This window comes from Sitophilus oryzae, unplaced genomic scaffold (assembly GCF_002938485.1).
Source record: "Sitophilus oryzae breed Bouriz unplaced genomic scaffold, Soryzae_2.0 scaffold_302_pilon_pilon, whole genome shotgun sequence".
Classification (NCBI taxonomy): domain Eukaryota; kingdom Metazoa; phylum Arthropoda; class Insecta; order Coleoptera; family Curculionidae; genus Sitophilus; species Sitophilus oryzae.
Window position 1 is genome coordinate 1,840,819 of NW_022146866.1, and position 20,222 is coordinate 1,861,040.

The following is a 20,222-nucleotide window of genomic DNA, read 5'->3' on the forward strand; positions in this document are numbered from 1 at the left end:
TTAATAGCCGTAAAAAAACTCATCGCAAATTTATTAGAATAAATTTGAATGGGAAAGCGGTAGTATTGCCCTTTATGTCTAAGTGCTGTTAAGAAGGTGAGTTTTGTTGATGTAAATAATAACTTCTTATATATTTATAACTAATTTATTTTTGTTTCCTAAAATATTTTGATTAAAAGAAAATATGTAAAAGTGGGCAACGCTGTGCCGGTCAAGCTAATCGCGTGACTAAAAGTTTACTTGATATGATCTATACATACATTCTTTCCATTAAAAACTATACCGATCTGGCCATCGAAATTGCGTGGTCTGGATTTTAACGTGTAAGACATAGGGTTGCCACAAGAAAATTTTTGATTGTGCAGAAGTTGACCACAAAAATGTGTAGCATTGTAGTAAACTATCCAATAAGATGTACGTTCGCCAAATTTTAAAGCATGATTACGAGTCTCACTTGCACTCGTTTGTATACGCCATTATATTAATTTTCCATTTCATTTCCTCTCATGCCAGCAAGGATTGCAGTGACGTCAAAATTGATGCCGCGAAACTAACGATTTTATGGACAAATTAGAATGGTTAATTCTGTTTAAAAACTGTAAACTATTCAGGGCTGTTTGATCGGCCAAATTTGTCCATAGAAACTGCAGTCATTGCTGACATGGAAGGAAGTGAAATAGGAATTGAATACTATTCACGTATGCAAACGAGTGGAAACAAGACTGTGAACTACAGTGACGTTATTGAACAGTGAAATTTGATCAAAGTACGTATTATGTATTATCCCTGTTTATATCATATACAAGGGTATTATTTAAGGGATTAAGCAATATTTACCGTTTTTGGCTATTGTCTACTGGTCCTGGACTCATGTCCACGTTCACACTCTGACATTTTACTGAACAGTGATGACGGAAAATGATATTTGTATTAAAATGGCCGTCTGTCCATCTGTATTGTATAGTCATTTTGTATAGTCTATAGTATACAGGGTTGTTCACCACATACGACACGGAGTACTGTAGCTAAACGATCAGATTTTTACAAATTGTAAGTTTTGGGTTCGTTGAAGGACTATTAGAGAGCTACAATTTAAAAATATTTTTACAAGATACAGAGTGTCCCAAATAAATAAAAAATATCAAAGTTGTGTTTTTTTAAATGAAACTGCCTGTATATTATTATATTTTTAGTTTCTACGATTAAAATAAAGGTAAATTTGATTAAGGTTTATCATACTTAAACTTTACCGTTTTTGAAATATTTTCAATTTGGTGAAATTGCAGTAAAAATTTTAAAGCTTCATTTCTCCAAGGATATCAATGTGTTTAATACCAAATATTTACTGAAGTTTATTTATTGATCAGTTATTGCGTTGCAATAATAAAAATAATACTACCTCATACAGAGTGTCTAAAAATTTATTTTAAATAATTTTCAGTTTTAAACGGCAATAACTTGTTTAATTTAAATAGAACACCCTGTATATTTTAGAAGAATCAAATGTACAATTTAATTGTCTATCAAATTTATTATACCATTTTTTACCTATCTCTTGGAATATTGACATTTTAGATTGTTTTTAAAGCAACAAATGTACTAAATGTGAAGGTGCTAAAAATGATAATATTACTAGCCCATTAATATTCAAAAAGAAAGAAATTAGAAGAACTATTTAAATCTTTATAAAAGAGTATACCATTAAAATTATTAAATATACCACCATTATCCGCCCAAATATTAATTAATTACATACTTAATTGTGTTATTTAATAAATTATTCTAAATAATTGTGGATTTGAATCAGAAATCAAGATAATAATAAGTTATGAAAATAAACGTCTCTGTTGCTGTAAATAAGCATTCGTCAAAAAATGAAATAAAATTCTTAAGGTGTTACTTTTTACCACGCTGTCTAATACACATACAAAATTCAGTTTTTTAGTATTTGGAGCAATTATTATCAATCAACGCAAACAGTCAATTAATGTAGTTTGAATACTGGAATCATAATAATAAAGTCAAGCGAAGTTACGAACAAATGTACGAACAAAGGTTTTGAGGAAAATTTAATTTAATTTTAACCAGATCTAAATTTTTTATCTATTTTAATTAGGAAAATCATCCTTTGCCTTCTGATTGATGAAATTTACTATTCATTAAACAAAAATTAGTTAGTACCGAAAGTACCAAAAAAAAGCGGGAAATTTCCGGTTCCGAAAACATTAGGAAACGGAGTTATTAGGGGAGAGTAGCCTAAACTATACCACTTTGCACAAACGTTTACAAAAAATTCTTAGGAGAGGTATAATAATTTTTAGTTTAATTTTTTTAGTTAATTTATACATACATACAGGGTGGCGCCTCTCATACGCCGCGGAAGCTCCAAGGAGAACGGTAGTGTATATCGAAATGAATTTTTGACAGCGTATGTAGGTTAACTAAAAGCATTTTATAAAAATATATAGAATTATACAGGGTGTCCCTAAAAAAAGTTACACATCAAAGTTGTGTTTTTTTCTAATGGAACATCCTATATATTAATTGATTTTTGGATTCTAGGAAAAAATAAAGGTGACTTTTATTAAAGAAGCATATACCTAAAATCTAAGGATTTTGATATATTTCACATTTTGTGAAAATGAAGAGTAAATTTTAAATTTCGATAACAGCTACCTAAATTTTAGTTGACCTTTTATAGCCTGATATTTAATTACAGTAAATATTGTATGTTAAACTATTTTCAAATTTGACCCGAAAAGTTATACAGGGTGAGACAAAATGAATATAGAACATTAGTCACTTTTAAAAGCAAGTTGCCCCTTTATTAAAGTTTAAATGGACCACCCAGTATATTATTCCGGTGTTCAATGGGGTTGTTTCAATTGGGGGTGTTCAATTTATATATCTTTAAAATATTATTAAGGTTGTCTCCCCCTCAGACAAAGATTTTCCTAGACATTTTATTTTTCTATGATTTTACCTCGGTAGATCTTTATTATTTGAAAAAATCTTGGGCCACCCCGCGGCTGTAATATACTTTTTATTAATTTAACAATAATAAGATTAAAAAAAGATTGTATACTCAACGGGAATAAAAAGATACACGTTTAAAACATATTTTAATTATTACAGAATTAAAACTAGATATAAACCTATATATTATGTGACAACAATTAGCTAGATGAAATCAAATGTTCAAAATGCTTCCTTTCCTGGTATCTGCATAAGATGATTGTCTTTTTAAAAGGATCTTTTCATTTTAAAAGGTATTTATGTGGAGTTCTACCATTAAAAGCAGCTACAATAATTTCTCTCATGTTGTCGACAATAGTTGATCGAGTTTTGTAAACACTGTTTTTAACATATCCCTATAAAAAACCAGACTAGATAAAATCAATAGCATTTAAGTATTCTATTAATTGGTGAATGCACTCTGCTAACAGAATCATATCAATTCTTTCTGATGTAGGATAAGTTTGCATTTTCGGCAAATTTCTGTAATTTTTTTTTGTTTTAACTGACACAAATTAATAACTAGTTGTTAAAAATGGACTAATTAGATAGTTATGTTGAAGTAACGTCATACATATCACAGCCACCTAGATTTTATCAAATAATAAAGATTTACTCAGATCAAATCATGTAAATGAAAATATCTAGGAAAATCTTTGTTTGAGGGGTAGGCAACCTAAATGGTATTTTGAAGAGACATGAATTCTCCATTGAATATCGGAATAATATTCCATTTAAAATAAAGGAGTAACATACTTCTGAAGGTGACCTATAATATAATAATAACATAATATTCAACATTAATTTTGTCTCACCCTGTATAACTTTTTGGATCAAATTTTAATTTGATTAAAAAGTACAATAGTTAATTTAGCTACATATTAAGTTATACCGGGTAAATTCCAACTTAGGTAGCTTTTATTGTAAATTAAAAATTGTTCTTTATTTCTAGAAAATGTTAAATATGTCAGAAACCTTACATTTTAGTCATATCCTTCTCTTATAAAACACCTTTATTTTTCTCCCTGAATCCGAAAATCAATTAATATATATACAGGGTGTTCCATTACAAAAAACGCAACTTTGAAACGTAACTTTTTTGGGGACACCCTGTAGAACTCTCTATATTTTGAAAAAGTGATCTGAATTAACCTACATATGCACACAAAATTTCATTTCAATACAAACTGTCGTTCTCTTTGGACTCTTTGGAGCCTCCGCGGCGTATGAGAGGCGCCACCCTGTATGGGTACAAACTAAGGATGCAAGTATAATGAATATAGTCATGCTTACTCCAGTCTAAAACAATGCACATAAGTAGGTTAACTGGTTAACAGAAGCGCTGTAACAATATCTATCTACATACTGTACTAAATTATTTCGGGGAACTGTGAGTAAAGTTAAATAATGACATACGATAACCTCTTTGTGTAGTTTCATGTAATAAAAAATTAATAATTAAAAATTGCACCAGCATAGATACGATGTGTTTTTGTGTTTAGAAATAATTAAACGTAGAGAAAGTGATTAATGGTAAGAGGGATTTCAAAACATACCTAATTGATATTTAGAATAATAAGAAATTATAATGATGAGCCCCTACAGGATTGTTCCTGCTATTCAACGCGGAGTATTGTAAATCATTAGATTTTTAGAAACCATAAATGTGTAAGGAGCATTAAAGGAGATGTTACTATAGCCATTGAAAAGAATTCATCTAGATGGGAAGGAAGCAGCGTCCGTTTAGGTTTAACGCAGAAGTGTTTACAAAAAATAACTATTTTATTTTGTAGATTTTTTTTTGCAGTGCAGTGGCGAAATACCCATAAAGGATTTTTTTGGAGAGAAGGAAATACTGCTATCACAGGGAGGCAAATATCTGGGAAGAACTCTGGACAGTAAATTTCTCTGGAACAGGCAGATTAAGAACATTACCAGCAAAGCCACACAGGCTTTCATGATATGCAGAAGACTGGTGGGAAATAGATGGGGCTGCGCCCCTAACATTTTAGGCTAGATGTATACTATGATAGCCTATGGAGCAGTTGCTTGGTACACAAAACTAGAGGAACGTACAGCAAGGCTAAACCTGTGTAAAGTACAGAGATTGGCATGCATCTGCATCACAAGTGCCATGAGAACATGCCCAACAGCACCAATTGAGGTCATCCTAAACCTAACACCACTGCATATTGTCGTCGGTAGTTATGCCAATGCGATAATGATTAGAATGGTCATTGACGGAAACAGTACTGGGAAAATTTTCAGGTCACGGGCTTGGAAAGGAAAATTCCGCTTCTCCAACTCCCAGTGAACATAACAAGGATTTACAACTTTGAGAAACACCTCACTGTAGTATTGAGCAGCAAAACAAACCAAAGCAGGACAGGGACAGGAGTATTTAGGCCGAAAATTAAATACTCCGAACAAATAGGCACCTACCCAGCGTAGGCAGTAATTATATTAGTATTTTAGTAGGTAGTATTTTAGTCACGTGATTAAGCTTGACCGGCACAACATTGCCCACTTTTACATATTTTATTTTAATCAATAGGGCTATTACTACCGCTTTCCCGTTCAAAATACTCTAATAAGGTTGCTATGAGTTTTTTGCATCGGCTATTAAGCTATCTTGTACAATTCGCATTAAAAGAGTTTCTAAAAAGAACAATCGACTGCAAGGTCTGCTAGTAAAAAACTTTAAGCTTAAAGTATCACAACACAAAATTCCCTTAAACCAAAACTCGTAATACAAAACTAAAATGCCAAAACGAATGACAATGTAAAATAAATAAATAAATATGCATGGCAACTTGACATTTTTTACAACAAAGCTACCACCTGAATCCCCAGCGGGAAATTTAAATTTCGAGTAGTCAGTCCGGCCCCGATATGTCCATGGTTGGCAACAATGAATTTAAAAATCGCGCCCTTAATTACGTAACTAAAAGTTTAATTAGTATCGAATATTATATCTTGATATAAACCATCGTTCGTTTAATGATTAAATATGTATGATTAAATGTATGCAGGAAAAAAATATACCTAACTATGGTATTATTATGGTAAAGAGTAAATATTTGTATTTTTATCATCAATTAAATATGATATTTTTTAAAGAATAAATGGTAATTATAATATAAATTAAATACAATATTTATTCAATGAATAATAAAAAATAGGAACCCTCGATTATTTAAGCGATAATCTTTTTTTCGCGCATTTTTACAAAAATGTGTCCGGGAAAAAATATATTGTGATCGTAGGGTATTCTTATCATAAGTATATAGTAAATATTTATATTTTTTATCGTCAATTAAGTACGGCATTTTTTAAAGAATCAAGGGTAATAAGTTAATTTTATCAGTAAATTAAATATGATATTTATTAAATAAAAAAATAGGAGCTGACGATTATTGTTTACATTAAAATAAAAAGTCCCAAATCATAAATTTATTATTAAACACATACATTATACAGGGTGAGTCTTAAATAAGTGCAAATATTTTTAGGGACGATATGTTTCGACCCACAAACACGCCTATGAGATTTTTTTCGTGAAAAAAAAATTGAAAATTCGATTATTATTACATAATTTGGCAACATAGGTAGTAGACTAAATTGACAAGAAAGAAAACCCAGAAAAGATCCAGCAGTTCTCAATATTTAAGCGAAAAATCAATTTTTTTGAAATTTTCAAAGTAAAATACCTATCTCGGTTATTTTGGACATATTTGAAAAACGGCAAAGAGAAAATATGTATCATTTATCGAGATCTACCGGCCCTGAAATATTTAAGCTTATTTAAGACTCACCCATAGTTGATTTAAATAAAAATAATAGATATATATATTTTTAATATACAGGGTGGAACGAATTGTATTCGGGAAACTTCGGCAGCATATTTTGCAGATAAAACTAAGTAAAATTCGTATAAATAAATGTATGTCCTAAAATGCTTAGTTTCGGAGACACAGGGTGTAGAAATTTCATTTGTATTACGATTTTTTCCAAATAATTACTGAACTAACGTCGATATTTGGATAAAAATTAGTATCCCGGAGTTTTTTAACATGATAAATTTGAGAGCCAACGTATTTTTTAATTGCTTTGAAGAGAAATAACTTTTTGTCCGTACCTGTATAATACTACTATAAAAAAATTACTGAGTAAAAAATATACATTTCCGCTTTTCTTTACGTAAAAAATGTCTCTTAGTAAAAATACTACAGGATACTACGAAGAATCGTTTTCAAGATATTTGGAATGGAAATAGTCGCAATACATGTGATTATTGACAAAAAATAAACATAACTCGATACTTATTGAATGAAATGATAAATTCGAGAACTTTTTATTTTTAAGATAATTTGCATTTTTCTAGAAAAAAATACGATAAAACAGTTTCTGTTGATATTAATAATCGTATAAGTGAGTATACCGGGTGCGTCTCCAAAGTGGCTCACTCCTATAACTTTTTTTTATTTTTTTAGTTAAAAAAACAAGATTTGATATGTTAGTATATGGCATACATTAGGATTGATTGACGTATTCAATTGTTTTCGGTCATTTCCGGTTTCACCGGAAATGACTTCAACTTTTGATTTTTAATTGGCACTCTCGGTATTTTTTTTTAATTATTTTATTACATTTACATTATTATATAGAAAATGACACTCTGAATAAAATGACATATCCGATGTCAACTTTTGACATTTTCGCATATGGTATAACTTGCGGTTCGTAACGAAAATTTGACTCAAAATACCAAGTGTGTGGTATCAAATTATTCGTAAAAAAATGCTTTTTCAAAATATGCTTATGAGCCACCCTCGCTCCATTTGAAAAAATTGATGTATGATTAAAAATACGATTTGAGCATTTTCTAACTGGCCAGGACAAGACACAAAAACATTAGACGATCAAATCTATTTTTCCAAGGCTCCTTGATAAAGAATTAGTTTGCCATGGCTATGTTTTTAACATAGCAATGGCACTCTAGATTGAATTTTAAAATACAATTTTTTATTAAGCGAGAATATCAATAGTTGACATATGATATATCATTCTATTCAGAATGTCATTTTCTATCGAATAAAGGAAAAAAATACCGAGGGTGCCATTTAAAAATCAAAAGTTGTAGCCTTGTTGTAGTAATTTCCGGTGAAATAGGAAGTGACCAAAAACAATTGAATACGCCAATCAAAATCCTAATTTATGTCATAATATACTAACATACCAAATCTCGTTTTTTTATCTGAAAAATTAAAAAAGTTATAGGGGGTGAGCCCAGGGGCGGATACAGGAATTTATTTTAGGGGGGGGGGCCCAAATAAAAAGTAATGAGGAATATGCCTTTTAGGGCGCCATTGTATGCCATTTAGGGCGCCTTTTAGGGCGCCATAGGGCATCCATCGCCATTTTAAACCCAAAAGGCTAATATTTAACCCAATTTACAGATTTTAGGGGGGGCCCGGGCCCCATGGCCCCCCCCTCTCTATCCGCCACTGGGTGAGCCACTTTTGAGACGCACCCGGTATACAATACAGGTTGGGTCTTAAATAAGCAAATATTTTTAGGGCTGCTAGATCTCGATAAAAGAAACATATTTTCTCTTTACCGTTTCCGGTAAAAAATCCAAAGTCCAAAATAAACATGTTATTTTATTTAAGACTTTACTAAAAAAAACATAAATTTTTTCAAAAGAAAACCAAAAACACGATTATGAGCGCTAATAATTACTCCTAAAAATATTTAAGGCTCACCCTGTATAATACGTAGTAATAAATAATACGATAAAACAGTTTTGGCACAAAATCATTTCAAATTTATTATTTCAGACTAATATCTAGTTTAATATCTAGTCAACCAAAACACAAAGTGTATAATTTTTGTCAATTATGACATGTATTTGTTACTGTAAATGTCCGAAATACGGTAAAACCTAGGATTTACCAAAAGCAAGTGGTAGTAAAAACCAACCCCAACCCCACCAAATAACCACCTAACTAACATAATTTTAACATAAACACTATATATAACATTAACACCCCCCAAATAACCAGGCTAACCAATGCATTAACACCCTCCAAATAACCAGGCTGACCTAATTAGTTAATGTTTTGGTAAATCCTAGGTTTAGGGCTCTTATCCTAGGTTTTACCGCATTTCGGAGATTTTTCGGGATAAATAACCAGGCCAACCAATGCATTAACACCCTCCAAATAACCAGGCTAACCAATGCATTAACACCCTCCAAATAACCAGGCTAACCTAATTAGTTAATGTTTTTGGTAAATCCTAGGTTTAGCGCTCTTATCCTAGGTTTTACCGCATTTCGGAGATTTACAGTACCATGTTGACCATTTTCATTCCAAATATCCATCCAAGAATTCCAAGAACCACTAATTGCAGCTATTTTTGCTGTAGCAGTGTAATACAGGGACAGACCAAAAGTTATTACTCTTCATACCAGTTAAAAATATGTAGGTGGCGCCCCCTACAAGTAGAAGTCATGCAGACATCTAAATCAGATTTATCATGTCAAAAAACACCCAGACACCAATTTTTATTCAAATATCGACTATAGTTCAGAAATTATTGGAAAAAAATTGATATAAAAATGAAATTTTTATACCCTGTATCTCCGAAACTAAACATTTTAGGATATTATTTTTATCTGCAGAATATGCTGCCGAAGTTTTCCATTCGGACCAATTCGTCCACCCTGTATAACAGGAATATTTGTATATTTATGTCTGATACCTATTCTAGAAATTCTAAGTAAAGAAGAGGTAAGGTAAATATCATTTGCCTTACATTATTCAATAGATATTATTATTTCAATAGACAGCTGGATAAATATAAAGTGTCTATGTTTAAATATTTATCATCTAAGCTAAGCCTTGTCAGACCGAACGTCAGAGGCGTGCGGTCTACGGAAGCTAGGGAAACTGTGCTTCCATATAAGTTGAGAAAAAAAGAAACCTAGTTTTTAGATTAATATAATTCATTGCAATCAATATGAATTTAGCTAGTGAATTATATTATAATATGATCTTGAATGTCTGTAGCTAAAAATGTTTTTCGACTTTTTTTATTACCTTCATTATCGAATCGTTTACCCTTCTAAAAATTTTACCGCATGCCACTGTTATACGTTTTGAAAAAGAAAATTCAGGAGGATCAAATTGGAGGGTCGACCAAAATGTAGATTTTGATTTACCGCGCCTTACCCTATACAAACCTAACTTGTGTACATGTTTGAAAATTACTAAATATCTACCCTTGCTCTTGTCTTAAAAGATAGATAATTTATTTTTTTTAATTTCAGATATCCCGATGGGTCAGTTAAGCTTAGAAACCCACATATCGAACTCATGGATCAAGATATCTTGTACCATTTGGCCTTGGGTAGTGGAAGTCATGACCTGGTGGAGATGTTTAGAGACGTAAAGGTATGAATAACTCACTGTTTTATAGAACAGAAGTAGTTCAAACTATTTTTATAAATAATAAAAAGATATGTTTGAATTTTTAATGCTGTAAAATCCTGGTAAGGTTCAGTAGCCAGATGTGTAGACTCTATTTAGCCATAAGTGTCACAGTTATTAAAATGACCAGGGCGCACCATGGGATGCTAATATAGAATGTAGAATGTTTAGGAGGGGAGTTAATCACCGTCACCTTACAGATCTATTGTGTGTTCCTCTTTCTTGAGTTATAACGAGTCATAACTCATCATACAGTCTCAGAGACGGCACCACAGAGACGGTCGTCGTCTCGGCGCACTCAGTGATAAGGTGTTCTGGTGTATCCCCATTTTCCCCACAGAATCTGTATTCGCCGTTGTTTCTCAGTTTCAGCCTACTGAGGTGTTCGTTGGGGAGACAGTGTCCTGTTAGAAACCCCGTAATAATCCGAAGATTGTTTTTGCTTAAATCAAGGAAAATCTTTGATTTTTCTCGGTCGTAAGTTCTGGGGAACTTTTTCGAGTGTCTTAGACCGTTGGAGGACTCCCATTTCAGGTTACGGATGGAGTTTTCCTCAGTTCCGCCTTTAGTTGGTTTCTGCTTGAAAAACAGAGCGGTTCTGGTCCAGTTAGTGCAGTGTTCGCTCCTTTTCTAGCTAGATCATTTGCTTTTTCATTGCCTTCTATCCCTTGGTGAGAGGGCACCCAGAGCCCAGAGTAGAGAGTTTTTTTTCTTTGCCTAATTTGTTTAGCTTCTCTAGGCATTCTTTGACCAACTCCGAATTGATGGTTACTAAGTTGATCGCGTTTAGTGCTGCTCGGATAAGATGGCTATTTCCTGTTTTCGATAGTTCCTATCTAAAATAAATTGTACGCATCTTTCGATAGCGTAGATTTCTGCCTGAAGAATGTTGGGGTAGGTGCCCATTGATTCGGAGTATTTAGTTTTCGGCCTAAATACTCCTATCCCTGTCTCTGCTTATTTGGTTTTGGAAGCATCAGTATACCACGTTATGGTATGGTTTTTTACATGCTGAGCAAACGTTTCTCCCTTCCGATCCTTTTTATTACTCAATACTACAGTGAGATGTTTCTCAAAGTTGTAAATCCTTGGTATGTTCACTGGGTGTTGAAGAACTGGAATTTTCTTTTTGAGGGTATTCCAAGCCCCTGTCCTGAAAATTCTCCAGTACTGTTTCCGTCAATGACCATTCTAATCATTGACATAACTACCGACGACAATGTGCAGTGATGTTAGGATGCTGTTAGGCATATTCTCATGGCATCTGTGATGCTTACTATCATTGGTATACATTACTATCATGGTATACATCCACTTACTATCATGGTATACATCCAACGCAAAATGTTGGTTTATCTATTTCCCGCCAGTCTTCTGCATATCATGGGAGTCTTTGTCACTTTTCTTGTAATGTTTTTAGTTTTTAATATGCCTGTTTCAGAGAAGTTTACTGTCCAGGGTTATTCCCAGATATTTGACTTTTCAAGTTTTTCAGACTTCTCTTTCTGCTGAAGCTAATAATAGCTCCCCATACCCTCCGCCGACCAAATCTTCTGGTGTATGGCGGGCTAATGATAACTTTAATTAGAAGCATTTTATAGCAATGTAATTTATAGTAATCTGATTTTTTTAGTTCGTCTGTATGGGTGGTACGCCAAGACGTATGGAGATGTTTGCCTACTATATAATGAAAGAAATCGGATACAAATTACCAACAGGCACTACCCTCATGGACATCAGTCAGTACTCGTATAGATATAGTATGTTTAAAGTGGGGCCGGTACTATCAATCAGTGTAAGTACCAATTTCTAATTAAGTAAACAACTTCAAAGTAAGGAGTTTAGTGGTTATTAAAAATTATCTCTTGATATTTTGTCGATTTCGGCCTCCTTGATGAGATAAACGCAATTTTATGAATTTGCCTTGACCCAAGTCGAATAGCACCTTTAAAAAATTTTAATATCATTAACTTGCGGAAGTTTTAAATAAGTACACATTGATTCCTCATAAAAAATACATCAGTCTACTAAAAATCCTATAAACATAGGTATGGAAATGCATAGGTTTAAATTTACAGGATGGTTAAAACTTTTTTAAAATTGGGTCTTTTGTTATTATCTTAAATACCATTATTTTTTTTGCCGTATTTCAAATTGCTGTAGGTTGAACTAATAGCAATAATAACTGATAGTAATAATATTTAATAATAAATTAGATACTATATATAGGGTGATCCGAACTGTATTCCGGAAACTTCGGCAGCATATTCTGTAGATGAAAATAAGTAAAAAAGTTCTTATATGTCCTAAAATGCTCAGTTTCGGAGATACAGGGTGTAGAAATTTCATTTTTATTTCGTTTTTTTTTTCTAAATAATTTCTGAAGTAACTGGAATATTTGGATGAAAATTAGTGTCTGGGAGTTTTTTGACATAAGAAATTTGATTTTGATGTCAGTGTGACTCCTATTTGTAGGGGGCGCCACTTACATGTGTTTTAACTGTTTTAAAGAGTAATCACTTTTTGTCCGTACCTGTATAAAACTACTGAGTGAAAAAATATACATTTCCGTGACTTTTTACGTAAAAATGTCTCTCGGGAAAAATCGCTACGAGTAACCGTTCTCAAGAAATTTAGAATAGAAATAGTCAATACATGTCATTATTGACAAGAAATAAATACGTTGAGTAGATAGTTATTTGACTGAAATAATAAATTTGGGAAATTTTTATTTTTTTAAATTAAACATAAATTTTTCTGCAAAGATTTTGTTGAACTTTTGGCACAAAAACATTCCAAATTTATGATTTCAGTCTAATAACTATTTAGTTAAAATGTTTAATATATGTCAATGATGATAGGTATATAGGTATTGATATATATATATATATATATATATGTATATATATATATATATATATATATATATATGTATATATATAATTTCGATTCCAAATATCTCGAGAGCTTTACTCGTAGCAATTTTTACGAATGGAACTTTTTTACGTAAAAAACGTCGTAAATGTATATTTTTTACTCAGTAGTTTTATACAGGTACGGACGAAATGTTATTAATTTTTGAACCAGTTAAAAATATGTAGGTAGGTGGCGTCCTCTACAAGTAGGAGTCATATTAACATCTAAATCAAATTTCTCATGTCAAAAAACTCCCAGACAACAATTTTCATCCAAATATTAAGGTTAGTTCAGAAATTATTTGAAAAAAATCGAAATAAAAATGAATCTTTTATACCCCGTATTTCCGAAACTAAGCATTTTAGGACATACATTTATACGAACTTTTTTACTTATTTTTATCTGCAGAATATGCTGCCGAATTTCCGGAATACAGTTCGGACCACCCTGTATATCGAGAAATTATATGGTTACGCTCGTTGAATTTGACACTTTGAGATGTCAGTTTAATAATATATTTTCGTCCTTTTATGCTTAGGCGTAGGGGATCCTTGACGGTTCTGTTTGACGATTCATTTGACACATTTGAATTTGATTTGAAATTTTGTGGATTTGTCAGTCTTTACGGAGCTTATTTTATGTTATTTATTATTTATTCTACTACTGATAGTTGTATAAAGGTAGTAAATATAGATGGAAATTGTGGCAGCACTTAAATTAACAGTGACACTATCGCTATTTATCGAAAAGACTAAAATAGTTGGTTGTGTAGCGTGGGGTAGATCTCGGCAAAAATCGAGTGAAATAATGGAAAAACTTTTCGCTAGTAAGTGACTATATAATATACATACGTGTACTATATTTTTTCTTGCATTTTTGCTTTTATTTACTACTTGTCAAAGATTAGATGTCAAAGAATTTAGATACGTCAATTTGACTTACCTGCTTCAGTAGCGTATCGGATGTTTGTGTTAATAAATAATTATTAAAACTTATCTATTTTTATTATAATAATATGTTTTTATAACAATTTTAATACATTTATTCCCAACGTAAAATAAAAAAAAATATTGAATCTACCCCACGTCTACCCTACATCATAGTTTTACATTTTTTAAATAAAATTAGAACGGCACTGATAAACCGGAATTTAAGTCGGCCATATTTGAGTCCCATCGCGGTGGACCTAAGATTTTTGATATGCTCCTTCCTTAAAAACATATTTTTTTTTGGTTGAATAGAGTATTTACTTGGACTACAAAAAATTATGCATTAATTAGCCAGCTAGGCTAGGCATATAAAGTTTCATTCATTCCTTATTTTCTTACAGCACGGAATGGGAACGCCATCTATAGGAATTCTGTTACACGAGACAATCAAACTGATGTACCATTCCAAAGCAAAAGACCCGATTTTCTTTAGATTAGGTACATGTGGAGGCTTGGGTGTAGAACCGGGTACAGTAGTTATATCCGACGATGCTATAGACGGATTAGGAAATCATTCTTATTCAGTGGTAAGATACTACGAACTACTAAAATTAGATCATAGAGAATTAGATTCAGTTTATTCAAATCAATGACTAAAGAATCCAAGGACAAATAACACCCGAGAGCAAATTGTGACGATGTCACCAAACAGTGCCGTGGCACATATTTTTCTTAACCTAGCTGTTTGAAGCAATATTTATATTTTCTGATAATTCTTTTGACTACGTTTTTAATACTAATTAATTACGAGAAAAAAAAACGTATTAAAATGTTAACAAAAGGTACAAAACTAGTATCGACGTATAGCACATATCAAGTACAGGCAGGGTGGCGCACCTCATTCGCCTCGGTTGATTATACGAAAACGGAAAGATGTAGAAACAATTTTTTATGGGTATATGTGGAGAGACAATGTGTACAATTTAAAATTATTTTGAAATATACAGGGTGTTTCAGAACTAAAATCCATATCAAAGTTATATTTTTTCTTATGGAACACCAAGTATTTTATTTCGTTTTTGGATTCTTGGGCCCAAAAAACGAATTTATTATAAGGGTTAAATATGGTTAAAATCTTTAGTTTTTGAGATATTTAAATTTGCAGGCTACAATAGAATAGACTATTAACACCCTGTACATTACTTTTCAGAATTAATTCTTATGCTCAGTTTAAAGGTAGAAAAATAAACTTTACTGAAAAATGGTATTGGTTCCTTAAATTTATACAGGGCTATCAAAAGTTGCTGATCTATTTTAAGGATATATTTTATATAAAAACTTCGTTATTTCAAATGCAACACCGTGTATTTTTTAAATAAATCGAAGCAGATTCAAATGCTCTTTCAAACTATATTAGGGTTTCCTATACCTATCTGGCTCAGATTTTGAATAAAAAGCGATTTTTAAATAAAATTGCAATCAAGATGGCTGGTGTCGCCATGGCAATTTTCTAGTGACAGTTAGTAACTATTTTCAAAGTCGACACTAGTTTATGGACATTATTATTCATCAGTTTACTTAAATTTACCTACAATAGTTTAATAAGTAAGTATTCATTATTTTATCAAGAAAAATAAAACAGTATCTGCTGGCGGAACGAATAGATATGTTACTAGATATTATTTTGTGAGGAAAATTGCTTCTTGGCGTCAAGGGCTTATGCTCAAAGATATCCAAATAAGAATCTTCCTGATAAGCATTTCTTTGAAAAACTTCTTGTCCTATTTCGCAGAGCTGGTAGTGTGATTTATAAAAACCTGTCGTTGGAAGTGAATAAAATGAATTTGCCGTAATTGGCTATTTTATAGAAAATCCATATATCTACAAGTCATCGTAAAATAATTCAAAGAACTACATCTTCGTTTTTCTTGATAGAATAATATACACATATTTAATAAATAATATTTATTAAACTATTGTAGGTAAATTAAATAAAAGTATACTGGTATAAATTTAAATAAGTCCATAAACGAATTTCGATTTTCAAAATAGCTACTAATTGTCACTAGAAACTGGCCATGACAAGACTAGCAATCTTGATGACCATTTTATTGAAAAATCGCTTTTCATTCAAAATCTGAATCAGATATGTATAGGAAACCCTGATATAGTTTGAAAGAGCATTTAAATCTGCTTCGACTTATTTAAAAAAATACATAGTGTTGCATTTGAAATAACGAAGTTTTTATGTAAAATAAATATTTAAAATAGACCAGCAATTTTTGATACCCCTGTATACATTTAAGGAAGGAATAACATTTTTCTGTAAAGTTTATTTCTCTACCTTTAAACTCAGCACAAGAACTAAGTCTGAAAAGTAATGTACAGGGTGTTAATAATCTATTCTATTGTAGCATGCAAATTTAAATATCTTTAAATATCTCAAAAACCAAAGATTTTAAACATATTTAACCCTTATAATAAATACCTTTTTTTGGGTTCAATAATCCAAAAATGAAATAAAATACCGGGTGGTCCATAAGGAAAAATATAACTTTGGTATGGATCTTAGTTCTGACCCTGTACATTTCAAAATAATTTTAAATTGTGCACATTACCTCCCCACATATAGTCATGAAATATTTTGTTTCTACATCTTTCCGTTTTCGTATAATCAACCGAGGCGAATGAGGTGCGCCACCCTGTATAGATGTTAATTGAAATTGAAGAATAATTATCGAATTCAATAAGAAAACGCTAAAAAGTTGGAGTGGACTATTTATTTACTTATGAAACGTAACTCCTGGCTCTTTCTTATCGCTGCTGCTTTTATACTTGAAAGCTGAACAACTAATCACCTTTGCAATAAAGTTTATACAAAGTTCACTACACACAAACTATTAAAAATCGCTAAAATTGTCGCTGGTGACCAAATGATGACTCATTGTTTGCCATCAAAAGAATGGCCTCTAAGGTCACAAATTCTGCTGCAGCCCGTATATGGGCGTTACATGTCCTTATATTCTTTAGTCATTGTAACCAAGCTACAACCTAACCAACATTATTTGCATAAGAGTCTATTATGCTGTACTTTCGGATCCCTCTCTGGGATCGGGTAAAGCGGGTGTGTGGCCGAAGGAAATATATATTATATTTCAGAAATCTGCCTAAGGCTTAACCCAATCCTGTCATGTTAAGCCACACCCAAAATTCCAAGCACACGTGCTTTGATTAAGGCTTGATTTAGCTTTACAGTGCTTCAGCATTTGCCATAAAATAGCGAGCAATTTGTTACAAAACCATAAATTATATATCACAGTAATCACAAAACTTCAATCTATTTCCGTATTGTAACGGAATTTTAAATTATCTTTATTTTCGAGAAAATTTAGTCCAAACAAGGATTTTTTTTTGATGTTTGACCATCAAAATCTTAAAAATAAAGAAGTTGTGTAAAAATGTGCTACCATACGGATAGTCTAATCCTTTATCTTTAATTTCCTTCTTCATTTGTGTAAAAATACCTAGCCAGTTTTACACAAAACGTTAAATGCCGAATGCTTATTTTGCTACTTTTACGGACTAGTGAAATGGACTCTTAACACAAATTCGATTAGAATAAAATTAAAAGTCAGAAATAAACGAAAGATTTAAAATTTTAGCCAATATTAGGAAAAGTTGTACAAAGACCTTGCAAATTCGATAAAAAATTGACTAGAGAACTTAAAGCGTTGGCTGATCCAGAAGACCCTTACGAGACAACCCTAGGAACCACAATGTGTGCTGATGATTTTTACGAAGGTAAGATACACATTATTAACTTTATTATTTTTTCAAATAAAAACGAGATTTGGTACAGTACGTCTGTCCGTTCTGTAGCTACGGGGTATCCGTGAGAGAGGAAACGCGATATTCTCGCGATGTTTTTCGTAAAAAATTAAGCGACGCGTCCCATCAATAAAAAGTCGACAAATTTGCAAGTAGCCAATAAAATGAGTGGGCGGAGCAATTTGCGGTGACGTGCTCGTTAAGTCGACGTATAAAATATATTGCTGTTTATTTAAATGTTTTTTGTCCGCATTCCTTTCATAGACACAGATCCAGCAGACGTACTGTATGTTAGTATATGACATAAAGTACGTCTACTGGATCTGTGTCTATGAAAGGAGTGCGGACAAAAAACATTTAATAAACAACAATAGTAGCTACAGAACGGACAGACGTACTGTAAATTAGGATTGATTGACGTATTCAATTGTTTTTGGTCACTTCCTGTTTCACCGAAAATGACTAAAACTTTTGATTTTTAAATGGCACCCTCGGTATATTTTTACTTTATTCGATAGAAAATGACACTCTTAATACAATGACATATCATATGTCAACTTTTGACATTTTCGTTTAAAAGAAATCGTATTTTAATTTCCAATCTAGAGTACCATAGCTGTGTTAAAAATACTAATTTTTAATCAAGGAGCCTTGGAAAAATAGGTTTGATAACTCTATGGGTTTGATCGTCTATGTTTTTCGTGTCTTGTTCTGGCTGATTAAAAGATGCCCAAAAGGTATTTTTAATCATATCTCAATTTTTTCAAATGGAACAAGAGTGACTCATTAGCATATTTGTAAAAACCATTTTTTACGAATAATTTGATACCACATACTTGGTATTTCGAGTCAAATTGTCGATATGAACAGCATGTTACAATTTCAAATAATAACCATATACGAAAATGTTAAAAGTTGACACACGATATGTCATTCTGTTCAGGGTGTCATTTTCTATCGAATAAAGTAAAAAAATTCCGAAAGTGTCATTTAAAAATAAAAAGTTGTATTCATTTCCGGTGAAACAGGAAGTGACCAAAAACAATTGAATTTAATCAATGCTAATTTATGTCATACAGACCGGTCCACCGTAGTAGTAACATAGGCAGAACCGGACGAATTAGCGTATACCCGTCCGCCGGATAAAAAGCAGGCGAAAAAATGCGATAAAATAAAAATAGGTAGACATGTGATAAGAATGTTTCAGAATTTGTATTTATTCGTGTTTTAATAGCCAAAACGGATACATAGATTCTCGCGACAGTTCTCTTGTAAAATTTATTTTTTGAGTAAAATAATGGATGTTTACGAAGTTCGTTAGAAAATTCAAATTGTAAAATGGTATTTCCAAAATAGGTTTTATCGGGATATACAAACAATTTTTCCACAAACTTTTGTAAATAGGCCAATTCCATCTTTACCTACTATATCAAGTTATTAATAATTTTGAAACACATGGGTGCGTGTCCTCACAAAAACACAAAAAGCCTGATGAATATTTGAACAATACTTTTCCCAACCGTTTAATTAGTGGACATGGAACTATTTTGTAGCCCGCTAGATCACCAGATCTTTCTCCCAATGATTTCTTTTTGTCGGATTATGTAAAATCCAAAGTGTATGGTCATAATAGGGCTAATAATCTGGATGAGCTTCAAGTAAAAATACGAGAGACTTTCCAAACTATTAGCCCTAATATGTTAGCCAATGTCAGACGGAGATTTTACGACTGCCTAGGCTTCTGTCTAGCATAAAAGGTGGTCTTTTTGAACACTTGTTATAACTTTTTTTTATTTAGAGTAATATTTTAGTATTTTTTTTATTTTATTGATATATTTGTTAATTTTGGAAATGAGTTTTGTGTTTAGAGAATTTATTTAATTTTAGTTTTGGCTCGTAAGCACACTCAAATAATAAATATTTAAGTACTTTTATTTTAAATGTTACCTTAAGTGAAGGTAAACACTTAAAATGAAAATAATAAATACTCAGCACTCCTCGCGTCGTATTCCTAGTTTGTCACAACCGACCCGTCCAATCA

General features: G+C 31.8%; 1 protein-coding gene across 5 annotated transcripts in view; it reads left to right on the plus strand.

Moving 5' to 3' along the window:
• LOC115884539 (uridine phosphorylase 1) overlaps positions 1–20,222 on the plus strand; it is a 57,884-nt gene that overhangs the window by 33,331 nt on the left and 4,331 nt on the right. For all 5 annotated transcript variants that reach the window (XM_030903147.1, XM_030903145.1, XM_030903146.1 and 2 more), the window contains 4 exons: positions 10,349–10,472; positions 12,142–12,303; positions 14,755–14,940; positions 18,016–18,154. In XM_030903147.1, the coding sequence (XP_030759007.1) occupies positions 10,349–10,472; positions 12,142–12,303; positions 14,755–14,940; positions 18,016–18,154 (611 nt within the window). The remainder of the gene's footprint in view (positions 1–10,348; positions 10,473–12,141; positions 12,304–14,754; positions 14,941–18,015; positions 18,155–20,222) is intronic.